Source organism: Olea europaea, unplaced genomic scaffold (genome assembly GCF_002742605.1).
Source record: "Olea europaea var. sylvestris unplaced genomic scaffold, O_europaea_v1 scaffold1486, whole genome shotgun sequence".
In the NCBI taxonomy this organism is placed as follows: Eukaryota; Viridiplantae; Streptophyta; class Magnoliopsida; order Lamiales; family Oleaceae; genus Olea; species Olea europaea.
The window spans coordinates 26,959-53,415 of NW_019232425.1; the positions used below are offsets into that span (position 1 = coordinate 26,959).

Consider the following 26,457-nt stretch of genomic DNA (forward strand, 5'->3'; position numbering starts at 1 on the left):
ATAGGTTTTCATCTATAATTTTTTATGAAGTGGCATAAAAAACAAGTTACCCTTTAGTTTAAATTGATAAAAACTAAACAGGAAAAAAAAAAAAAAAAAAGGAAAATTCTACCAAAACTCCACTTGCCACTACGATACCCCAGCCCCTACTCCATGCCATCCCATTGTCCCCAAGCAAGCCGGCAACTAAAAGCCTTTTTAGAAAGCAATACAAAATATTGTTGCGAGTGTTTTAAGAGGCTCGTCTATATGTGGGGGGCAAAGAAAACGCAAAAATTCAACATAGCTCAAATCCAATTCAACAATATAATTTTTAGCGCCCCTTGACTGGGCCCTTGCGAAAATTATAGGGTCGTCGACCATGTCTGATTATAAAGAGCTTCGAGTTGATCTAGGAAGGACACAGCCAAGTGGCCAACGTTATGGTTTACAAAGCAGTTCCAAGTATCAGGAGAATCCTCTTCCAAAGATAACTTCATGGTTTACAAAGCCTAGAATACAAATGCAAACAACCAACAAAAGATAAGAAAATTCCATTGCCTGAAACATCACAGGTGATGAAAACTGATATTGATTCAATTCCGCATGGTGACAACACAGCATATTTCAGTTTTAGAACTGTACCCAGAGCCAATCCATGCAAGCAAGCAAGTTCATATTTCACCTTAATGCTACTACATTCATAACACTGCTGCTCTACCATGGGGCAACACAGAAAATATTCGACCAGCAAATTGAAACCACCTGGTATTTCTCTATGTTTCCAACTCCGAACCAGCATCATCCGCAAACTCATCAGATGGATTTGTCCTAGGGAAGAATTCTTCACCAGGATACATTTTTTGGAATAGCTGCCAAGATATAAAGAAAAATGGATATCAGGCCAGTCAGCATTATTTCACTATAACAGAAAGGAGTGTGCAGTTCAGTAATCTATGTTCTCTTTGCTAATGAGCACAACACATGGGAATTCAAGCAGTAATCTCGAAGCATGATTAGAAACATGGCAGAATCTTCTTGTTAGACGATGATACTCAGGTTTTAAGCTACCTTTGCTGTTGTATCTAGAAGACAATTGTAGTGAAGATGTTCATCCGGCATTGTCATATAGTTGATGGATTCAAATGCACCCTGAAATTGACAGTGCCAAATGAAACAATATAAAGACCAAAGAAGCACCTAATGAACAGCAAAAGGAAAAATAATAATAATAATAATAACAACAACAACAACATATAGTCAATATCCATAAAAACAAAGGAGCTCATTAATCAAATTTAAATTACTGAGTAATTGAACAAAAAATAATGTGTAACCAAAAGATATTTAAGAACCAATCTAGTTTATGCTTCGGATTTCTACTCATTTTCGTATATGATGGAAGATATAGAATAAAAGGCAGGACTTGCATATGAGCTTTACTGATTCAGAAAGAACGAAAATAGGGCTCCTAGAAAGGTGTTATGGTTATTGCTAGAGAATAAAAAATACAATTACATAATTAAATTAATATTATTTAAATCTTGTCTTCAAAATGGTATATATTTATAATTAAATAATTTATTATTTTTGTCATCTAGTTCAACTCAATTCAACCTTCTGACCCTGACGGCTTGACTCTTTATCTTTTCCGAATCAATACTCTCGCCGAATTTTAGAACATAGGAAAAAAGATGACACTATAGTTAAAACTAAGGATTATGACGTCCCAAAGATCAACCGATATGATCTTTACATTTGATTACTAATAAAGAATAAGGACTTCAACATGAGGCAGTGCATCATATTATAGCAGCTTTGATAAAATAGAGAAAAACTAAAAGAATAATATGCGATGGGAACATGCCTATTTTTAGAAGGTAAGTTCCGTAGAATGATTATTAGATCAATGACATTTTATCATATAGACTACTGGGCAACTGAAAGAGAAAATGTCATTTTGAATAAACATATCATAATAAGAACTTCAAAATGGATGTGTGGCCACGGTATAATGGATAAAATGAGAAATGAAGATACAAGTCAAGAAGTAATTTAAGAGGACTGTCACTTAATCGCTAGATTGTGTTGTACATGAAATAAAGACTCAAATTTACGAAAATGATAGTAAAATGCGTTAGAAGTGGGACAATTACGCCAGAATTAACATGGCCGTGAGTGGTTGTCAAAGTTAGATATCTTTGCAGGTGGTTGTAGAGATAGGTAGTGGAAAAGGCTTTATGAAACTGACATCAAAGCTATTGATTACTGAGAATAAGGTGTAGCTAGTAAATATTGTTGCCAAAGTCCCAAGCCCTTTGTTATTTACTTAAGCAGATTGTGGAGGGAGGGGAGAATAACTATTTCAACTTAACGTGCCCTACATATTTCTGACTACTTTTTCATCTTCTTCCAGCAGAGTATTTTTCAATTTTGATGCAACAAGTCATTAATTTAATTTAATTTCAAAAGAAAAAGACAGCAGCATTTTATGTATCAATGACCTAACAAAAACATGGTGGTGCCAGGTTGGTGGGCATAGGTTCTACAAACAGTTGATTCCCAGTTGAATCTCACTAATTATATATGTGCAAAGGTTCCCCCTCGAAAGGTGTGGATTAGTTTACTGGGACACTGTGCTACCAAATATAAATTGTTACGGAATAACAACATTCTTTTTGTTCAGGAGATCTCATTAAACTTGATCTTACATCAAATGAATTTTAATTACTGTTATTATGTAGACAAAAAGGGAGCATCCAAATGCATAATTTATAAGCACACGATACAAGCAATATCACTGCTTCGCTGTAAAGGTACAAAAAGTACCCCCACAAAAGTGGCTTTCATAATGAAGTCAAAAGAGAAAATTTCTCAACTGAATGCATTTTGCAAGTGGTGAATGCCTTATATGCAATGATTATGTTTCTTCCACGACTATACAATCATATAAAAGCCAGTAAAGCCAGTTCTACTTTTAAAAGTTTTCCAACCCCTAAAGCTATCTCAACTGAGGAGAAAAAACTGCTGACAAACATACACAATACTTGAATTTCAAATTCAAGGAAAACCAGAACACTAATCTCCTGAAGGAAACAAAATAGCAAGGACAAGAAACAAACCTTAGTCAACTCTTGCAGATACAAAGCAGTCCAAAGCAGGCTGGGTTTTACTTCAGTAATTTCACTTTGATCATCCTTGTCAGATTTACCAGAAATAGACACGGAAAACAGAGCATTTATGGCTGAATGCAGTAAATTCTTCCCTTCAACAGCATTATCACACAGTGCTGAAAGATAAGTCACAAACCTGAACAGAGTGGAGAACACAACATTTACTGAGATTCCAACTAGCACCAACTTAAAATAGGGAGATTTTTACCTCCCAAGAATTTAAAAATATATGAATTACATATCCCATCCAGCAAAGTCGTACAGAGGCCAAGGTCAACCAAGGCGATAAAACCTTCTCTCCATTCTTACCCAGTAAATTCAACCCCAGAAATCCACATACATGAGACAGACTAATTTCATGACCAGAAGATTTTGCATTGTTATCCCTTTAGGTTAAGTATTTAGTTGAAGAATGAGCATTTAATAGTTCAAACTTCAAAAACATTAAAGGCAAATGAAACATGCAACTCACATGCCAGATGGGCAGACAGCCACATTGCTACTCAACTGAAAAACACGAACAGACATCTTCTGATCTGAGCACAAAGCTAGAGAAAGCAAACGACAAAAATAAATCACTGTCATGTGAATGTCAGAAAATACAAATGAAATATCGAGCTTACATCCAGGAGGAAATAACACCAGACAATTAGCTACATCTGGTTTTAAGGAATTCCTCGTAATGCATATTCCCCGCACAACCTTCTGTTCGACATCTTGAAGGGTCAAATCATGGGAACTCAGCTCATGTGAAGAAAGAGGAGATAATGATGATGTAATCTTAAAAGAGGGGGCAAGAATCAACTGAGCGCTGAATAACTCTTGACCAGAAACTAACTTGACGCCTTTATAAGTCCCACTATCCTGCAAGAGTTCCAAACTGTCATAAGAAAAATGATCCTAAGATACTACAAAGGGCTCTCATAATGTACTTTTAGTATTTTACATATGCCAAATGTGTCATAAGTGCAGGAACAAGCTGCCTATGATCCACGTGCCATAATGCCCGCACGAATACGATCATAAACATGCATGATGATCAAGGACATCAAGTTCATGCACTCACACAGCCCAAGGAGCACCTCACACTTATCCTCTAAAGAGTACAACAAAAACATACAAATATCGATTCGAACCTTATCCATGAGTAGGGCAATTACAAGCATTCGCAAAACCTGTATAAGAAGTGTATGATGAAAATAACCATTAAAGATCTTGTAAGGCATCTATATCAGTCATCGATGAAAAATAGAACGATAGCCAGGAATCACAAAAACTGGAGAAGATAAACGACATTTGCCGTTTTATTTTGGGATAATATCCAGTCTCTTTCAATCAGAAAATGAGAACCATATACTGTAGTTTACAAGAATACTGTAAATAAAAAAATGACTTGTAAATAATGCATCCAATCTGAATGACATATCTAATATCCAATCTTTTCAAAGGCATCTTAGGGATGTGCCTCAGAGTGAGGCAACAGAAACTGCCTCTAAGCAATCAGGTTGACAATTGTATTGGAAGGCATTCACCTTTAAATACGAAGTATACACCAAACAAAGGAGACAATCCTTTTAACACTTTATTGATAGAAAGATATCATAATTTAAAATGTCAACTTTTCTTCATTTTGAAACTAATAAATACTTACCCAGGGGCCGCAATGATTACTTTCATATAATATGTTTGTTTAGTTAAGAGAAATGAAACGGCAATCCCTTGGCAACTGAAATTTTCTGCTCTCTTTTTATCTTCCACGTCAAACTCTCTTTTCAAAATTCACTCTTTTCCCTATTCTTTTCTCTTGACCAATGCTTCTTCCTAGAGTGAGTAAATCAGCCAGATTTTTTTGTCTTTTATTTGAACAACAAGCTTTCATTCTTTTCCCATATGATAAAGTTTTGGTTTATTCTCTCCTTGAGAACTAGTTTCCCTTTTCTCGTTCTTTGAAAGATAAAATTATTTACAGTATATAAATACAATAGTTAGTTTTCATTTTTCTTTATTTTGAGCTCTGTTTTTCTTTTCATGGTTAATCTGTCAAGTGTTAACTAGAAATGTGAAGAGATGAGATAAAACTGAAAATGAAGGCTTGAAGAAAGATTTGACATGTAAAATGCAGGTGTCCCATTTCAGATTGGTAAGACTTTATTGTGTATTGTTTATTCACAATAGGTTGTTGTAGCATAATTTTCAAGTAGTTTTTTCTTTCTATTATTACGCTCGTTTCCTACTTTCTGAAATTATGATTTTCTTTACCAAAAAAAAATAAAAAAAAAAATAAAAATTGTATTTGTTTCAAGTTCAATTACAAAATCCATAACCAATCCTAGACTAATATCAAATTCAACTTTGTGAGTAATTATAAAAAATTAAATTCCTAAAAGGCTTTTTTCCAACATTTGAAACTTAGCCTTACCTCGCATCGTGGCCCTCACCAAAGCAAAATGACTTTTAGATCAATATTAGTGTCACGAGAGGTGTGAAATACAAAAACAAAAGGGAAACGGGATGAGCTCATTAATCAAACAGTAAATGCAAATCAACAATTCGAGAACACAGTCTTGGTTTTATATGGCAGTGCCAGCAGATCTCTTCAAAGCTCTTGCTATGTTTCTAAAGGTCTTAAAAACAGATCATGGCCTAATGAGTTGGCGGCACATCAGTAGTAAAATATAAAGGGGCTCATAGCAGGCAGTATCATGGACTTTTGAGCTGTGATTGCATCCAATTTTCCCAAGACAACAATGGACGGAATCGAAGGATTTATTTTGCCGCCATTCCCCATTTTAAATTGGTATTGTATTGGGACTATTCATTTTAGAATTTAAATAGCTTCTAAAACTAAAAGGAAAATACTTCAGAGACACAACTTCAAAACAAAACTAAAAACCTAAACACGTGAAAGAGATTACGAAATATCGAGTGTTGCACAGCACAGTCAAGAGCATGTAATAAAACTACAGTTACACATTCCAAAAATATAATAAACAACATAATCACTGAGATAGATATATAGACAAATAAAGCGAGAGAGAGAGAGAGATAGAGAGAGATTTCTCATCATAAATTAATTTTTGTAGTGCATGCAGGCAGAATCCAAGTACAGTGTATTGATTTATAACCATCTTCCAAGTAAATAGAATATAATAACTATCCTTACATGAATACACCCTTTCACAGCTGCACGACGGCAAAAGGCTTGTGGAAGCTCCCCTTGGCCATATAGGGGATAAATCATAGCACCATTTGCATTAGGAAACCTAAAAATGTTAAGAAAATAATTGAGGCCTACAGGAATTGGTTTGTCAAAAGTCGACGAAAAAGAACTAAAAATTAGAAAGAAAAAGAAATGTCTGAATTCACTATGCACTGAATGTAAAGTGTCCAGAGAATTTTTATTTTTATTTATTATTATTATTATTATTTTTTGCAATATCCATATTAAACACTCATTGATAGAAAGCATCCACATTTTTCAGAAAAGAGTTATGGAATCATGTTAAAAGAATGATGATTTTACATAAAGCAATAGCTATTCTTTACCTAATGAATACTGAAAGGCAAAATGAAATTCCTGAAGTTTGAGACATACATCTTTAATCTATTTCTTCCTCTGTTATATGAAGCTCAAGTAAAAAAGGTATAAAGGACAAATTGACTAGATAAATCTGTTTTATTATCTCTAGTCTATAGCTCAGTAAGTATGCACAAAAGCCTCCAAACTCTTGACCCAATTGTGTAAACATTTAGACTTTCTGAATGTGACACTGTATTGTTCAAATTAATAATTGTATTCAATCTAGCCTCAGTCAGCAGTTGTCGAAATTCTAAAATTAAATCATTCCAAAATTAATGGTTTCCCAGAAAATACGTGCTTGATTAACATAAAGTTAGAAGGTTCATCTATTCTCCTCACTTCAAATGTCTGAAATTCCATGTCCTTTTTCATGTGTTCTGTTGATTCCGAAGCACACACCAATCTCTGCCCACATCTCTTCTTCCATTTCACTTCCACTTTTTTTGTGAGGCAATGCATAAGCCTCAAGGCATTTCAAGGCGTAAGCCTCAAGATAAACCAATAAAGAATTAAAAGAATATAAATATAAAAGTATGCTCATATAAACCATAAATTATAGTGAAAATTCATAACCCAAAAATTCAACAAAATTAAGAGTCTAATATAAGGAGAGTTTTGCTTTGTCCCTCCTCGAAAGAGGGAGGAGCGGAATGGCTTAGCCCAAAAGCTGAGGACAGCAATAAAAAGCTCAATAATAATAATAATGATGATGATGATAAATAAATAAAATAAAATAAAAAATTCTATACAAAGGAGCTCACAACTCATTCACCCAGAGGCTTAGCCTTGAGCCTCATTAAATCGAGGCCTAAGAATCAACAAATGGCACTTAAGAAGTTATTTTCGAGCCATTTGTGAAAGCCTAACATAAGGCAGGCCTCAAGGCATAAGCCTCAAACAGCTTCTGTAAAGAATGACCTTTGTCATTCCTCACAAAGTTTTGAACATTTTGCACCATTTACCCTTTGAATTTTAGTTCAAAAACTTTTGCAGTTAATATTGAAAAACAGTCACTATAAGGGTTTCCAGTACATTAGTGACTTATAGATCACATTATCTAACCAAAATAAAATCAAAACTGAAGTTTCAATTAATATACGTTGAAGGGTGATCTACTTCGTGTACATAACTGTACTTTAACTGGAAAGAAGATGCGGAAAGACATAAGGCCATATTAATATCAAAATAGAGATAAAATAAGCGCTCGCCTTAGATGCATATACACGAAAAACAGATAAATACGAGTGTTAACTAAGTTCTCACCTTCTGAATTTTGAGGAAGTTTTAACTGAATTTCACATATTAGACTCCATTTGGCGAAATTTATAAATAACTTATAAATGGTCAAACTTCATATTCACCACACATTCCAATGGATCCACAAATAATATTCACTTATCCACCATTCATTTCTATCTGTTTATAAATTAATCTATTGACACGGAGGCAGAATTAACTTCCACTTAAAAATGTTAAATTCAAATATCTATTAATCTGAATAACCTTAAAAATCAAAGGTCAATTCTTTTGTTGCACATATTCCTTCGTATACCATGATTTATTAACTCTATACAAAATATACTATTTTCAAGCTTGCATAAAATTTATTCTACCAATTAATGAGGTTCCTTTATTTCTTTCAACCTATTAATAAATTTCTCCTTCCATAAAAACAAAAAGTTAATATATTATGAATGTCATAACATCTACAGTTCAAGCAACATCAATTATTCTTCTACAATTGCAAGAAATATATTCAAATATGGATCAGAAAGGAATTGACCTGCCAACTGACGAGTGGTAAAGTGTTAAATAATTTATCCCATCTTTTGTTTTGATAATATCCTTACAGACCTCCATATTGTCTTGATCATAATTAGCCATCACTATTGCGTACAAAATAATCCTGCATGGGAGAAGTCATATAATTCAATCGCATGCAAATTTAACCCAGAGAAACTATCCAACATGCACATGAACAGCTTAAATATCGCCATACTGAGTATTGTGAGACATTACATTAAACTAATAAATAATAAGAACCTCATTACACAACTTCATATAAAAGCTAAATGAGAGACAAGACAGAACAAAAAGGCTTTCATAGGGAAAAATATCTTAGAGCCTCATCGTTTAAACCCAACTAATATTTGCTCCCAAAATAATCAACAGGTACCAATATACTTAGCGGGATTTAAATCATTATCTGCACTGCGAGTTCCCCAAATCACTCCAATCAAACACTAATGGTCCAAGTTAAAATATTTAAAACAAGCTTACAAAATGTAAATGACTAATTGGACTTCAGGAAAAGAAACTAGAAGCAAACGCTGCATAATTAATTAATCCAGTGCATATCATTTGGGTTAACTAATGATCCACATTCGTCCGTATAGCTAAAGGTTGTCGAAAGAACTATCATGTCAATTGTCAAATTAAGGCTGAGAACTGTCAAATCAATCACAACAGAATAATAATGCAAGGCATCTATAAATTCTGAAAATCCAGACTAGAAGTATGTCAGAACTTGAATGATCAGTGCAATTCAGTTAAAATATTTTAGGACTAAAAAGAGATAGGAAACCAAGAACTCTCACTAACAGAGAGAGAAAAGGCCAAGAATCGATCTGTACGATTTTAGCTTATGTGATAGTCCCAATTTCGTCAAAAACTCCACAAACGGACTCTCTAAATCCTCCTCAGAGATCAGATCACTCCCTTCACCCTCGCTCTCGCTCAGGAAATGCCCCTGTACTAGCTTGAAAAACCTCATCAACTGATTCTTCTCGGTGAATGACAAACTCCGATCCTTAAATATGGCACTCCGTGAGTCAGGCACCGTCCCCAACTTTCCCTCCGCATCACTCATGAAGCTAGCATCCACGCTCTTGAATTCCATATACTGATTTATGCCCGTTTTGAGGATCAAATCAATCATAGGGTCGGAGCATAACAGGACCCGAGGTCCCGTCAAATCGAGGCAGAATTTTCTGGAATTATCGAGGGGCTCGGAGGAGTAGGAGTTGATTTCCAGTGACGAGTAAAGGGGGCGAGTAATAAGAGGGACACAAACGTGATTTCCGGAGCCGTGTTCAGTCTGAGGAACTTGAGGATTGGAAGACGGTTCAGATTGAAGCTGCTGCGATTTGATGAAGGATATGAAATCTTGGAGGGGAAGGGAGGCATAGTGAGAGCCGTACAACGGGTAGGGATCCAGTTGGAGGACGGTTTTGTTGACGGCGGAGGAAGCGGCGGCGAGAATAGATTCCGGCAGGCCTGTTCCTACGACTATAAGGTCAAAATTCGAGGGCTCAATATGTGGGTATGGTATCGTTTCTTCCATCCCGGGAGAGAGAGAGTGCCTGCCGCTGTGCGATACTTGACCTGATCTTTATTTTTTGACCACTTTTTTCTATTAAAATGAAAAAAAACTTTCCTTTTTCTATTTTCCATTTGTACCCCCAGCATTAAAGGTGTGTTTGGGAGCGATTTTTTTTTTTAAAAAATTAATTTTTTAATTGTTATTTCACTTATCTGAATACCACTTTTTCCCTACTATTAAAAAATCAATTCTGAGACTGCTTTCAAATCCCAATATGAAGAAGAAAACGCTCCAAAAAAGAACAAAGAAGCAGGAGCAGCAGCAACGAAGAAGACTTCAACCTTCAAGCTTGAAACATTCAATAATTGAACGGAGAATTGCTAGACCTATCTAATTTCGACGGCAACCAGTGTTCACTACATGAGAAACGATGAAGATTAAGCAAAAATTCACATTTATTAAGGTAAATTAAAGTCATTTTTTATATAAACTATTAGGTCTGCATAGTATTAATTTTATTCCTTGAATCATTTGCTCGTTGAGCCTTTTTGAAGTGACAAAAAAAAAATTTCAAGAGAAACTATGCTAACAGATGGCCTTAGGTTTTTTCAGTTGAGGAAGCTAAAATTAAAGAATAGGCGTATATAATATGATTTAGAAATTTTGGTGAAGAAAAGTCAAGTGATGAAATTTAAACCCAGAAATAAGAGAAGAAATATTAAAGTAGGTGGACTCTGCTTTATTTTGGTTTAGGGTTTTTCACACAACTTATCAGGGAAAACAAAGTCCCATTTAATAAAGTCTTGGTTTAATATGTTGTAATAAATAATAATGGAGATAGTTCTGTTTATTTCACAAAAAGATGAAATGATGATTCCTTCTCTTTACATCACTTGAGTTTTAAGAATAAAATATGCTTGAAACAGTAACAATTAGTGTCAATTGGATCTGAGAATGCAGTTTACAATATAAATTCAGAGACTAAGTTTGGAATGATTTTCTGTTGGAGCGTAGTTTATTTAGTTTAACGTTCAGCCATGCTGGACGAACGTCTTAATAAATTCAGTTCTTTTTATCTAAGTGCGTTTGACATTGCTGTATTATTAGATATGCTCTTACCCATGCCATGTTGTATGGTATATTACATGCGTGCTACAATGCAATTGTTTCTATGCAGTGTTTGTGTGAAACCCGCAAGCGTACAGAATCGTTGTACAAGTAATAAAATTTGTGAATTAAGTGTATCGTTCTCACGAGGAATAAGGTCTAATATTTAGTTAAGTAGCTTTTACTAAATTCGAAGTAATATAAAATCAAAAAAGTTGTGATTTGTATATTTTCTACGCTAATCTTAAACTAAGAAAGCAAAATAAAATATTTATTTAATATGTGAATATTTGTATTGGAATCGTGAATTCCCCTATTGTCATTTAATTCAACTCTTAATTTATAATATAATAAATTCATGCATTCAAGACAATCGATAATCCACTTTTATTCAATATTCTTTCCCAAGATATATTAAACATATGTTTAACACGACCCGATCCTATTCCTAATCCAAATTCATATGAAAAACATGCATTGATTCACAGGATTTATCACATATGATTGCACATGCCATAGATATTATTCCTAACACGTATTGTTCATATGTTGATTTTACCGCGTTCTAAACTGATAGTATTCTTACACTACAAAAAGCAACTTACTATCTAATTGGTGATCAAGCAATTAAATAATTCAATGGGAATGCAAAACCAATCAAGAAAAAATCATGAAATACTAAATTAATTGTCTTGAATTAAAATAAACAAACGACAGGGTTCATCATTCATCCAATACAATGAAAAACTAGCCTAGCATATTAATATATAAATTACAAGAAGAATAATAGAAAAATATCACCCGGATCATGAAAGCATACAAAAGATGTTGATCTTCACGTCCAAAGTTGAATTCTTCAAAATTTGATGTAATTGAACTTCAATTCCTTGCTATGGATTGATCTTCTCTCTCAAAGTATAGCAATTGGCCCCTTGTTCTTGATGGATTTGATGAAACTATTGTGTATGAAAAGGCAAGAGAGAGACCCTTTCATTGCTACCCATATCTTGTATTTATATGATGAAATTATGTAAAAATTCACGTCCAAATTGTCTTCCAAAAGAGTTTGAAAATAAGGAAAGTTTCCTTCGCGCGCACGTAATTTTGTCTCTGCACAGCTTTCAATATTTTGATCATAACTTTCTCTTTTAGTGTTTGATTTAGGTAATCCAAAGTGCATTGGAAAGTTAGTTAAAAGAGCTACAATTCTTTAAGAAATACAATTTTTCCATTTCAAACGTTCTCCATCCGAAAAATGGGTCTCAAGTTGACCAAAAATCTTGAAGATATCTTATATGATTTGAAGTTGATTTACGGTAATATTCTAACCATATCTCTTTCTTTTTTTTACTCCAATTTGCATTCAATTGACTCCTATCAAATTTCAAAATATCTTTTGTGGTCCAAATCAACCATTAAATATTTACACTTTGGTCCCCATACTTTGGATTTGCTTTATTTAGTCATTTTCTGTTCTTTTTTCCAATTCTTCTTTGAAAAATGAATTTTTTCTAATAAAAGTAATAAATAACAAATCATGTACTAATCCGTTCAAAGAATAACAAAATATCATCATTTAGGATCTCAAATAAGTGTAGAAACTACACTTATCATGTAGTGAATAGAAAATTCTTTGCATAAATATTTTTCTGGACAACGTGAAGAAAAATCTTGTAAGCTTCTTTTCTTGCCCATTTGTTATTGTATTGATGAGGTGCTATGGGCTTTGAAAGTAAGTGGTGTGACATGGCCACTGGGCTTGTTGGCTTCATAGATGACTCACTCCCAACATCGTTGTGCACAATGGGGGCAAGGATGTTATGAATATGATACATGAGTCTGTGATAGAGAGTGCCTTGAGAAAGTTACAATGCTGCCTTCGCAACTTTGTTCTCTAAAATGGAATGAGATGTGGATATCTGAAATTTCTGTCCCATTAGCTTGGTGAATTGTGTTATACAATTTATAGCCAAATGTTTTATCAACGAGACTGAAAATGGTGTTGGAGTGCCAAATTTCTTTTGTAGAAGGAAGACAAATTAATGTTGCTGCTCTTGGCAATGAAATGATCCATTTTAGATTCAGAAATGCAGAAAAGTAGCAAGGATTTTGCTCCTCTACCAGACTTGTAAATGATCTGGTAGAGGAGCCTCTCTCACAGCAATGGTTCACCCATTGGACCCATTATTAAAAAAATGTCAAAAAACCACCCACCCCCACCCCCACCCCCACCCCCAAATGTGAGTGGAGCTGCTCTACCAGATCATTTATAGATCTGGTAGAGCAGTACGGTTCGAGTAACAAGGATTGAGGATTAAACCAATTGTCTCTCCCACCCCATCTTGATATAGCAACTTTTTCTAATGATATAAAGTAATATTTTCTCCAAAGCTATAATGACAGAGACCTTCTTGAACTGAACTTAAACCGTTCATGCAACCGCTTGTACTACAGATGCATATTCTGTAATTGGTTCCATTGCATGACGTTAAAGAGGTCATGTTGAATCTTTAATTTTCTTTTTGTAGTTAACATATTAGCATTAGGTGAAAATGGATTCATATTTATAAGTCTAAAATCAAATGGCAGTAAAGCCTCAAGAAACTTGTTGTGTTACATAGGATAAACCTGCCGTGGCATGTCGCAAAAAATACTGTCCCGAATAGTACTGGAACAGTGGAACTTAAATTTTCAAAGCAGGTAACTTAAATTTGCATATTCTTTTCTGATTGTACTGGAACTTTTTAAGTTTTAGAGATCTTGTCAAATTAAATACCTGCTGCATGTTGTAGTGCTGCTAGCCTGTTCAGGAAGCTTTTTGAGAAAACTTGTATTTCACTGTTTGTGGACAGATATTCACAACATCTAGCATATTGTGTATGCTTATACAAGATTGCTTGGTGTATGGAAGCAATCTCAATATATGTAGTATTTAAAAATTATTGGAAGATACCTTTAAATGTTTTTATTTTTCTCGTTCCATTCTACCTTCGTAGTTTGTCCTTTGACCAGCCTTTTCTATTTAAAAGGGGGAAAAAAGGTTTCTATTGAATTAATTATAGTTTCGTGCTATTTTTAGGATGGAGTACATATATAACATTAGTGATCGTTGTGATGTGAAGGTCTCTCTGAATATGCGTGATGATGATGTATTTATATTTTTCACAAGATTAATTTATCATCTCTCTTATGATGAATTGATGCTAACTGTATGTTCTCTTATTCCATTAGGTGCAAACTTCTGGGACTGCTCATGTACATCAGTATTCTATTCCTATGAGTCGAAGACCTCTACGTAGTCATTGAGCTTCTTGTGACCACGAAGATATGTTGAGACAATTGTTGCACCACGTGGAGAGGTTCTCCGATAAATATGAATAAATAAATAGGAAGGTCGATACTATAATGAATTAGATGAGACTGAGCCAACATCTCGATAGAGACCATTCATTTGGGAATGATGGAGTATTTGGGATCGAGGGAGATTCCTTGAGGAAGTTGAGAGGGAGATGTAGACAGTGGTTGGGGGCACTAAGAGGGGGGTTGAGATAGGGGAGATTAGGAGGGAGGCAGTTGCAGGGAGCATTGAGAGGGAGGCTGTGACAGGGGAAAAGGCTGAGAGATTGGGAGGGAGGCAATTGCAATGAGCATTGAGAGGGTGACTGGGGCAAGAAACGCTGTGATATAGATTGTGGTATGTACGTACTAAAATATATAGAATTCTTGAGCATCAACAATCCAATAGAACAAGTTAATGGCTTCCATAGAATAGATGGAGGGAAAAGATGGCTGCCAATAATTTTGCCCTTGATTATGAACCGTAGGACCTTTTGATGTATTTGTATGTTTACGAGTTATGAGTGTAAATATATAATTTTATAGCGTATGTTGAATGTGGGTCTTTTTATGTTATGAATGGTAGTTTATTTTTTTAGATTGATTATTACAAGAGAGACGATGTCGAATTTTTTCAAAAATGTTGGTTGTTTACTGTAATTGTTTAAAGAAAATAACTCTATCGTTTTCTTAAATGACTAGAGTCGTTTAAAAGACTCCAGTCTTTTTCTAGAGGAACAATTTTAAGTCATTTAAAAAGACTATAGAAAATGACTACTATAGTCTTTTTACACGACTACAATCATTTCGTAAAAACGACTACGATTTTTTTAAATGATTTACCATGAATTGTCTTCTTTGAAAAGTCGAAACAACTGTAGTTTTCTTAAACAACTACAGTCGTTTCATAAAAACAACTATAATCTTTTTAAACGACTTTAAAGTTTTCCTAAAGAACTGGAGTTGTTTATAATTTATTTTCTTTAGAAATGTATGGGTAGACGGATTTTATTAGATACAATTCATTGCACTCCTTACACATTGTTCAAGTATAGATTTTATTGGATTTTCAAGTATATGATCTGTAATTGATTTGGATTAGTTAAAATGAGTTCCAATATATATACGAACTTCATTATGTACAATTCATTGTACTTCTTACACATTGTTCAAGTATATATTGTATTCGATTTTCAAATATGCAATTCACAATTGATTTGGATTAGTTAAAACAAATAAGAAAACGAACTTCATTACCCCCAATTCATCATGCACTACTAACAATATTAAAGTATATCGTATTTAGATTCTAAATGTGCGACTTATAATAATGTATAATGTAAGATGAGGTGAGAATCAAACTTCTAACATTATAGATTGCGTTAGGTTTTGACTTATTAATTTCAAATGAATAAGAAGAACTTCATTATGAATTGTGCTCCACTAACAATGTTCAAGTAGAAATTAATTTTACATTGTTATCTAAACGATATCATATCAACTAAACAAACAATATGCTAATTTTCCAATCTTCTATTAGCTAAAGGTATCTGACTTGCGCATGTTAGTCCATTGTGCCCAGTTGCGGCACACTTATTATATTTGTGTCTTTTGGGAAACTTTCCAGTAGACGAAATCCTTATTGTTTTAGTACGTCCACCTTGTCGTCATGCTAACAGCAGCAACACATTGGGGGAGCCAAAATTTTTAATAATTTTCCGATCAACTTCATTCGATACAGGAAAAATAGTATTATTGTAAACTACTCTCACTCTTCAACAGTATAATACCGAGAGCGGAACAAGTAAATTGATAGCCACTCTTCTTCGTCACAGCTACTGCATGCTCGCACGGTAAATGTTCTAATTGAAACAATCTGCACAATTTTTTTTCTTCCAAATTAAATGTAAAATTCGTGGTGTTGTTTCTAAAGTAATCATAAAGTGTCTGCAATTATTTCTATGGTCATTTTAAATGACTAAACGGCTCCAGTGTTTTAAAACAACCAGTCTTTTAAAAACAATTATAATTTGAAAATTTGGCATCATTAAGGGCATCTGAGATATTTCAGTACAAAGATAATTTGAACATTTTAACCTAAAAAAGGGCCTCAAAAACTTTTTTGTAATAAGTTAGATCTAAAAAAGTTTTGAATGACTTGTTTAGGCCTTTGATAAAAGTACCCCATATTTTTTTCAGGCGAATTTGAAATTGTGTCAATGGTTAACCTGGTCCTTTGAAGGTAGTTTGACTTTGAAAGTTAACTCGTTTGATTATACCACATTTAGACTTCAGTTGCTCAATTGAACTTACATGGATCAATTTGCTCGTTTGAACTTAATGATCTTTGACACCATATTGAGATTTGTAATCCATTATAAAAGATGAAACTTGTTAAAATGAATAACTCAAATCCTATGTTGATTAGTAATAGCGGATGTATAATTATACTTTTAACATATAATACCCAAATATTTACATATTTATGTAATAAATGAAGAGATTTTAAAATTCAGTTCAGTTATAAAATTTAGGAGTTGATTTCCAGTGACGAGTAGTGGGGGCAAGTAATAAGAAGAACACAAACGTAATTTGCGGAGTCATCGTCAGTCTGAGGAACTTGGGGATTGGAAGACAGTTCCAATTGGAGCTGCTACAACTCGATGAAGGATATGAAATCTTGGAGGGGAAGAGAGGCATAGTGAGAGCCGTACAACGGGTTGGGGTTGAGTTGGAGGATGGTTTTGTCGGCTGCGGAGGAAACAGCGGCGAGGATAGATTCCTGCAGGCTTGTGCCTATGACGATAAGGTCAAAATTGAAGGGCTCAATATGTCGGTATGCCGTTGTTTCTTCTATCGGGGAGAGAGTCCCTAGTCGAATGGCAATATTTTTTTCTAGGTGAATTTGGAATTGTGTTGATGGTTAACCTGGTCTTTTGAAGGTAGTTTGACTTTGAAAGTCTTACTTTTTTTAAAAAAAAATTGACTAATACATGTTATAGTTCTATATGAACACCCTTTTGACCGATGTGAATTACATTCAACATATTTCAAAAGATGATGACTTATTTGAGAATACATATTAAAACTTGACTGCTAATTTGAACTTTTTTTACACAACAATTCTCTTGTTTAAACTTAACGAGCAACAACTCCATATTAGGTCTAGGTCTTGGAATTCTTTGTTAAAATGCCAAGTTTATTAAAAGTAGCTCAATTCATTATATACAGGTCAATGTTTTCATAATTGCTTAATGTGGGCTTTACGCGTAAAATGTTCTGCAATATATGATAACTTGTTCAAACATACCAAATTTAGACTTCAATCGCTCAATTGAGCTTACATTGATTAATTTGCTCGTTTGAACTTAATGATCTTTCACACAATATTGAGAATTGTGATCTATTTTAAAAGACGAAACTTGTTAAGATGCATAACTCAAATCTTATGTTAATTAGTAACTATATATTTAACCAATGTATAATTATACTTTCAACATGTAACACCCAAATATTTATGTATTTATGTAATAAATAAAGAGACTTTTAACTTTAAAATTTAGTTCATTTCTAAGCACATCATGTTTACTGTCTACTCTAAAAAAACTGAAGAGAGCGATACTCACATAATTATTATAGCCACCCACTTTAAGTCCAGAACTTAAGAAAAGGTGTAATTTGTGCATAAAGAATTAAAGCTGATTTTCAGCGAAAAAAACTGAAGATGAGAGTTNTTTTTCCCCCCCCCCCCCTTTTTTTTTTTTTTTTTTTTTAAGAAATCTAAAACGTTCCTCCTGTTAATATTTGTAAGAGTCACTTCCTAGAAAGAACGAAGATCAGCCCACAACTGTTGTTTATTTAATTGTACCTTCTAAGAGTTTTAAATAATAACATGTTCATGATCATTAATAGGAACCAGGTTAACCAAACACACGACGATATGAATAAAGAGGACAGGTAAATGCAGAACAGTGGATAAATTGAATATGTCAAATACACTTTCCTAAACCAAGAAACAGGACTTCAGCATAATATTTAACGCCACAGTAGTACCTCAAAAGAAGTTCCAGAAGAAAAATTAAGTTCACAATCCCACCCTTTGAACGGTTGCACCAAAGCAAATACCATAGATGCAAAATTCAGTGAGAGTTAAAGACTTGTACCATGATGGGAAGAGAGGGCAGGAATTTTAGATGGAAACTCCTTCCATCAAAGTAACGCCTCATTAATGGCGTGATCTTGATGCTGCCGTTCTTGCTTCACCTGGTGTGGAAGGAAAGAGTTCCACATACCGAGATCCAATCAACATCTTGTCCTTGCACATGGCTTTCTTAGCTTCTTCAGCTGAGGCAAACTCTACATATGCATCTCCAGTAGCTTTCCCATCAGACCGGCATGCAATGCAGATCTTGTCATCCTTCACATTAAAGTCTCCAAAAAATTTCACGATGTCTGATTTTTTAACCGAGTAAGGGAGGCCACGCAACTTCAAGACCTCCGTATACTCCATGTTATCTTTGTCCGGAGACCTCTTCCGTCGAGCCGGTGGTGAGGTTCCACGGTGGTCAATGCTGCCATAACATCCTTCATTCACCTCAGCAGCTATAGCATGATAATACTCCTGCTTCTTGCACCTAAAAACTTCTACATATCTCCTTCCCATGTTTTGTCGATCTCTCTGAAGAGCAAGATCCGCCTGCATAGGTCCTGCAAAGACCACAAAAGCTTCTCCAGAGAATCGCCCATCCTTGTTTACCAAAAAAACGTCAACAATGTCTAGGCCAGCAAAGAACTTGAAGATGTCAGTATCTGAGCAATTGAAAGGGAGACCCCTTAAACGAACCACGGGAAAGGCAGAAGGCTGATATCTACTGCCACGGCCATAAGGTTGGTAGCCACCTGAACCACTGCTCACTGCGAAGTAGGGACTTGATTCCATCATTCTTGGTCTCTTTGAGCCGATCTCGTACCCGTCCGAAACCCCCCCGCTCCCAAACATTGCCCTTCAATGATCCATACCCAAACAAAAGAAAATCCCCCACTCAACTTTGTTAATAAAGCCAATCCCAACCCATTTTTCCTAAAATCTAGTATTTAATCCTATCTTATGCATTTATCAAATTTTATGAACCCAACTACAAATAATAGCACATCAATGACAGTAAATTATAGGAAGTAAAACAAAAGGCAAGGTGCAGATAAATCAAGAAACAACACATATTTAGATCGAATAAATGAAATGGTCCCTTAGCTGAATGAATTTCTTAAAAGATCCTCAAATTAGTTTTAAAATGTCGTGCATACGGAAAACAACTATTTGAACAGCATCACATGCTTAAAATGTCAACTAATCAGAACCATGATGGTATCACACATCACCATTTTCGATAATGATTGAAGAAAATGCTATACAAAATTATCTCCAGTCATCTAGAGACATCATCCATATTCTAGATTAGTGAGAGAGCCCTTGGAATACAATTTAAATATGAATAGTTCATAGTTAAATAAAGTAAAATGGTAATAAGCAGCTCTCAGAAGATTGTTTTGAACATGGAGCCAGTTCATAGGCTTTTTATTTTCGCACTTTATATGGTACAAAAAAGATATCATTTTAGCGTACTAGAACTCAAATAAAAGTGAATAATCATTTTTGTTAGGGGAAAAATTAAATAAAAAAACTCTCAGATTCAACCATTCTACAATTGAATTATTCTACTATTGATTGCAGATCGATTACCGTACGGTTACATGGTATCCTAATCAGATTAATGACGTTGATTATAACCTACTCAAACTTAAAACTACTGGTTTCATCCTTCTCAGATTTTAACACACAGAGCTAATGTCATCATCCCTTTCCATGCTTCCCTCAGATCCACTTCTTCCAGTTCTATCTTCTTTTCAATTTTGATAAACGTACAACCTATGCATCTTTCACCCCACTTCTGCTTGCTCTGTAGGCCGTTCAGCTGACTAGAAGACTATCAGATGCGTGCTTAAATTTCCTGCTGTTTTAAGGTTTCCAGATCTCTTTTCTGAAGGTCATAATGGGGAACATCCAACTCTTGAGCTACATTGCCATAATATTTCATATCTCTTCTCAGCTTTGTCCTAGAAAATATTTATAAGAAGTATAGGCCTTTCACATCTTTTTAATAGGGTAGGGAATTTTCAGGTATGCAGTAATGTCATGCCATCACCTCATTTGGGCCAGCTAAAAGATGTGCAATATCCAATCATGCATTTTAACCTCTATCTGAAGGCCGCGGCAATCATAGACAAAAGTTGTTTCATCTGATTCATCAAAATATCCCTAACTAGAGTCAAGTTATGTTCTAAGGGAGGCAAATATATGCTCCATGATCTACAGTCTCGCCTTTGCATTTTATTTGCAAACAACGCTAAGAGAGAATTGATGATGAAGACATCCGGACCCCCTTTCTCACTTTTTCTATGATAAGTTCTCCCCCATTTCCTCTACCTATCTCGCTTCTTTCTTTTGTTTCTCTTTTAATTATTTTTTATAGTTAAATTTGAGTAAGATATCATCCAATCTATTTAGGTACTAGCATGATATCAACTCCCTCTTAGATAAGAGTATAGTTTCTCGTAAATTGTAACTGATAGGATGACTCAAACTTACCGATTTCTGGTCTCGCACAATGAGGTTTACATTTTAAAACATATGGGAATACGTCAATCGCTTGTTAGAGGGTAAAGTTCTGGACTTTCTTTGCAAGCCACCCTTTTGTTTTGTAAAATGTCTTTAAGCTGCTGGATAATCAGAAATTGCTAAGATTCATAATTGCTAAACATGCTTTGATCTCAAAAACTTCTGGATTTTAAGCCCAACAAATTTTAGCTTTCAACTTAACTGCGTTTGTAAGAGAAAAACTAAATCTTTTGAAAAGAAACTAGTAACAAAATAACAACTTCAAGTAGAATTCCATCCAACTTGACTCGTTCAATTACAAAATAAGAAAAACAAAACAAATTGTCAATTTTATGCTCTCCTTTAGTACACAAAAAATACATAATACAATTTAATCTTTAAAAAAAAAAAAAAATATATATATATATATATATATATATGTTTTTTGAGGTCTGTAACGTATTAACATATACAAGAAAATATTGAATTCAGAAAATAAATGCATATTAAAGCTTAAAATATCAATTCCGATTCAAGTCCGCTTAGACATCCTTCCCTCTAATATTAGCAACTAAAAGTGATGCGGAAACATGCACAAAATAAATCACTAATCAAACACGAAGGGTATATGAACAATTGAATAAATCAAACAAGAGGAACTCCAACGTCGCGATGAAATTCGACAATCAAGAACATTAAAAAGTCAAGCATATTTCAGAGGGAAAAAAATGTATCCACAAGGACAAGGCTTATTGAACTTACCCTCTGTGCCCGAACATGGCGATTAGACCCCTTGAAACGGAAAATTGAAATTGAAACCCCCGATCGGAAAGAGCCTTTGCCAAGGAAAAAGGTCAACAACCCTAAACTGAAATTGTACAAAACGGTGACGGAAATTTTTAACATCGGAGGTGGGGCGACTGACTATATTCTATTTGTAATGGGATAATTTCATCTGGGTCCCTAACCTTTCACAGAAGTGCATCACAGTCCCTGACTTTTTAAACCGTCACTATCAATCGTTTGCAAAAATATGCAGACCAAGGAACTTCAAATGGATTCTATAGAAAAATATGTCAATTAATTTACTAAAATTAGATCATTTCTAAGAAACTCTCTAAATATAAGAGATTTTATATTTTAGAGAGACAATTTTGATGTAGAGATTGTTAGATAAATTAGTACACAAATTATATTTCGATAATCAAAATTATGTGCATGCAAATACAAGAGTAACAACTTACCAAATTATAGCATGTGCATAATAATGAGCAAATAACTACTTACTCAAATATAAAAATTGAAGGAGATAAAATGAAGTGGGGTACGCAAATGCAAATCTCCTTAAAATGGATTTTCGTCCCCTTGCATTGATACTAATAAAATCAAATGAACGACCGTCTCCCATGATACAACGCTTCTTCTAAAATTAATATAGCCCAATATTAATTTTATCGGACAAACCAATGTTTGACTGTACTCTTCTAGAATGGAATATACCGAATAATAAACTAAAAATAATATGAAAATTATTTTGACATAATTTGGAGAATGAAAGAATTATAAATCAATTATTAGGAATTGATTCGGAGTGAATAAAATGAAAGTAGTAGGGTATAGATTTTAATCGTTAGATCGCATCATTTTATATATTAAGGTGTAGATTGCATATTATCAAAAGGTCACGCCCATTCCATAACTCTTTGATATGCACCCTTTGTAAGTGAAAAGTCGCAACTAGTCATCACACCAATTGGAAATTTTTCCAATTCACATTTATAAAAATCCCAAAAATTCCAATGAGTTTGATTATTCAAATTATTCACATTTTCACCAACCTTCGCACACTGTTATACGTCTATGTGTATGTTATGTATAGCGATTAACGGTAGTTTTACTATGAATAACATTATTCAATTTTATAATAAACAAATTAATAACTATAAATATATAAGAAAAAATACAAGAAAAGGAAAACATAAAAATTTCATCTTATATATATAGACTATAGCCTCCATCTTCTTAAATAATAGTTGGAAGTTGATTGTAATGTGCGGACACCAAATTCTCAGTCGAATCGTAACTAGGTTAGCAAACTTCAATTTGCAATTGGGCCAATTAAAATTGTTTGACAATAGTCAAAACACTATTTATGGATGCCACTAGATAAATTTAACAAATTTAAGGGAAGATTGGAGTGGCAGTTCCTAACATTTTCAATTTTTGTAGACTTTACTTCAGCCTTTAAAATAAAATAAAATAAAATAATTAACTCAAAAAATTAAAAAACCAAAACCCTTTCCAAAAGGCCACCTCCCCCACTCTACCCCCTCCCAACACATCCCACACATCCCCAACCTTAAAACCAAACCCAAGACAACAAGGGCTCCATCGTCGTCGCCAATAGCCACCACCATCCACAAGACTCCAACCCTCACTCCAAAACCTTCACTCCTCGAATGGAAAACTTGCGGCTGAAGTTGAAGGAAAAACTTGCGATTGTTGCTGAATGAAAAACTCGTGCTTGAAACTAAAGTCGGTGAGAATGTAAGCGATTTTGAATTTAATTGTAATCATTCTAAGAATCAAGAATCACAAAATAATAATTGATAGTTCAAATTTATACATGCAGAAGACATGGTTGATATGAATAATAGCAACTAGATTTTTCCTTCTTTACTCATCACAAAGTATTAGCCACAATGTGGCAAGCTAAAAACAATAATATAGAGAGGAGAGGGGACCTAACTTTTATATATAAAACTATCAAGCCATCCCATTACGACTTAAAACTCTAATTAGGGTTTACATATATTTTCGCTCCAATACTTAAAATTACCACATCATGTTAAAAATTGCCCCTAAAGTGTAAAAGGTCCAATTAATCACTTAGGGGGTGTATTCAATCGAGACTTTTAATGACTTTTTGGAATTTAAAAAGTTTAGAGGTATTCAATTGAGACTTTTTGAAACTCTCTAAAAGTCACGGTGTATTCAATTGAAACTTTTATAAACTTTTAAAAAATCTCTAAAAGTTACGTCGTATTCAAAACTTTTTAGAAGCCTATGAAAGTCTTGGGGTATTCAAATTTTAATGACTTCTATAAAAGTCTTTGGAGTACTAACTTTTAAGTAGAAAATACTCATATAAAATCTTAAAATTTGTTTCTCATTAATCACGAGATTTTGGGAGACTTTCACAAAAAAAAAATAAAAAAAAAAAAAAAATTTCAATCTTTATTTCCTTTAACCTTTTATGGACATATGATTAAAATTTATTTTTTTTATTGATTATATTTCATTTATCTTTCTTTCTCTCTTATTATTTATCACTATTTTCTATGAAAAAAATTAAATTGGATTCTTATAACTTTTTTTCATTCATTTTTTTGTGAAAAATATATAATTAAATTTTAATATATTGATTTTTATTTATTTTTAAAAGTATATTATACTAATAATATTGAATCATGTATATGTATAAATTTAATTATTATTTTTTAAGTAAGGTCTTAATTTTTTATGTTTTAAAATTTTTTTTTATTATATGAGAAGGAAAAAGGGAATTGTGGAGACTAACACCTTGAGAATTTTATGTCAGATCCACATGAATTCTATTTCAAATGAAAGTTTTCAAAAATCTTTTGAATTCCATAAAAATCTATAAAAATTTTAAAATAAAAATCCATAGAAGTTTATGAAAAACTTCCACTAATTTTATACAAATCTCTAAAAGATCCACGAAATTCACAAAAGTCATCACTTAAAAAAAGTTCATTAAAGTTTTCAAAAGTCCCAATTAATAACCTCCTTTAATTTATTTTGGCCCAATTACAATATCATTATGAGCTATACATCTAACCCGTAAATTTTACAATAAAATGGAAAGCCCACATTGGAATCATTCCAACAAGAGATCTTGTGCCTCCTACTGGATGTGATGGAGAGGTTTGTTGTCATAAGAGCCCAAGGGTGGCAACATCATAACATCTTCATTTGGGAATTGAGTAAATCCAATGGTAGTCACGGGCCCTCTAGTGTTATTGAACCACCATTAGATCTCACTAAATCATCCTATTGCAGTTGTTGATGTTGTTCATAAGTCCTTCTCCTACTCCTTGGCATAAGCCACCGCAGCTATAAAATGGAGGTCGAAGCTGAGCAAACCAAAATCAAATCTGTTACCGTTGTGAAGTAATAAGTCACTAATTGTGGTGCAATAAGTCCTATTTTTCAGACGCATTCGATGGACATTGGAAGCCCAGATTCGAGAACATTGAAAACCCAAAAATTCTCCAACATAATCTCACGAAACAAAGCTTCTCAACTCGATCAATTAGTTCTCATAACTTCTATCAAACATCCTCAATGAAATTAGGCATTTAGAACAATTGGCCAAAGGAAATCTGAACAGGATTGTGAATAATTGGCCAGAGGAAACTCCAAATTGTTGATTTTGATTTACAGTGGGAAGGAGTTCTCAAAGCATGAGAATTAGTTAACAGTGCGTTAAGTTTATGATTTCGGTTATCCTGTGTTTTTGGCTGGCCGATGGTGGTTGATGTTTTTGGGTTAGGTTAGGTTGGGTTGGGTGGGGTTGGGGTGGGGTGGGCTGTTGAAGGAGACAACCTTTTTTTTATATATTTTCTTAATATTTTTGAATTTTTTTTTTGGGTTTTTAGTTCGCTTATTGAATATTGTAATTATCAAGTTACTACTTTTTTATTTGTCAAAATTCATTTTTCTTGATCAAATAATGGTCAACATCCATTTGGACATATGTTACATATTTTTGAAAGATTAGGGATCTTCATTGACATAAATTGAAAGATAAGGTAAAGTCTGCAAAAAAAAAGAAAAAAAGTGAAAGGTTAGAGACCGATGTTGCAATTTTCCCTTAATTTAATGATATGTTAACTTAAAACTAACGAATTTTGATACTGTCATCCCAAGCATTAAATTTTGACTCGTGACTCTATTTCAAACGTTAATTTATGTAAATGTTAAGAGTGAATTTCATGATTTTTCAAATAACCATTCTCAAATTTCATTCAATTATGAGTTTTTAGATATTATATACTGTAGTTGTCAATTGTTTGAATGTGAAGGAATTCCATGCATACATATGTTGGCGTATTTAGGATCAAACAAATATTGCAACTACTAACTTAATATATTCTTCAAAGGTAGACCAAAAGTGCAAGGTTGGTCAAGTATGGGAAAGGGATAATGAAGAACTAAATGACATTCCAATCAATCATTGATGTTAAGGCATTCTAAACTATCTCAATTATCTTATGCCGCG

At 33.7% G+C, this 26,457-nt stretch overlaps 2 protein-coding genes and 1 long non-coding RNA gene across 3 annotated transcripts; 1 reads left to right on the forward strand and 2 right to left on the reverse strand.

The window, feature by feature from the left end:
* Window positions 1-297: 297 nt before the first annotated feature.
* LOC111376315 (rab escort protein 1) lies at window positions 298-10,075 on the reverse strand. Its single transcript, XM_022999265.1, has 9 exons — window positions 9,366-10,075; window positions 8,516-8,638; window positions 6,316-6,415; window positions 4,289-4,327; window positions 3,776-4,016; window positions 3,625-3,700; window positions 3,102-3,288; window positions 1,051-1,131; window positions 298-851 (listed from the first exon to the last, which is right to left on the reverse strand). Exons 1-9 carry the CDS (start codon window positions 10,073-10,075, stop codon window positions 756-758), a joined length of 1,653 nt encoding a protein of 550 aa, XP_022855033.1. The 3' UTR covers window positions 298-755.
* Window positions 10,076-10,285: 210 nt separating this feature from the next.
* LOC111376316 lies at window positions 10,286-15,073 on the forward strand. Its single transcript, XR_002699453.1, has 2 exons — window positions 10,286-10,517; window positions 14,393-15,073. It is a non-coding gene; the product is annotated as an uncharacterized LOC111376316 (long non-coding RNA).
* A 3,365-nt stretch (window positions 15,074-18,438) lies between these two features.
* On the reverse strand, window positions 18,439-22,059 carry LOC111376317 (heterogeneous nuclear ribonucleoprotein F-like). The gene is made up of 2 exons (XM_022999267.1): window positions 21,915-22,059; window positions 18,439-19,500 (listed from the first exon to the last, which is right to left on the reverse strand). The coding sequence occupies exons 1-2, from the start codon at window positions 21,929-21,931 to the stop codon at window positions 18,723-18,725; spliced, it is 795 nt and encodes a 264-aa protein (XP_022855035.1). The 5' UTR covers window positions 21,932-22,059; the 3' UTR covers window positions 18,439-18,722.
* Between the last annotated feature and the right edge of the window lie 4,398 nt (window positions 22,060-26,457).

Coding starts and splice junctions, on each gene's coding strand:
- LOC111376315 (XM_022999265.1), bottom strand. CDS start 10,075: ATGGAAGAAACGATACCATACCCACATATTGAGCCCTCGAATTTTGAC. Junction 6,416..8,515: donor TACCACTCGTCAGTTGGCAG/GTCAATTCCTTT, acceptor TAACATTTTTAG/GTTTCCTAATGCAAATGGTG. Junction 1,132..3,101: donor ATCTGCAAGAGTTGACTAAG/GTTTGTTTCTTG, acceptor TGTCAATTTCAG/GGTGCATTTGAATCCATCAA.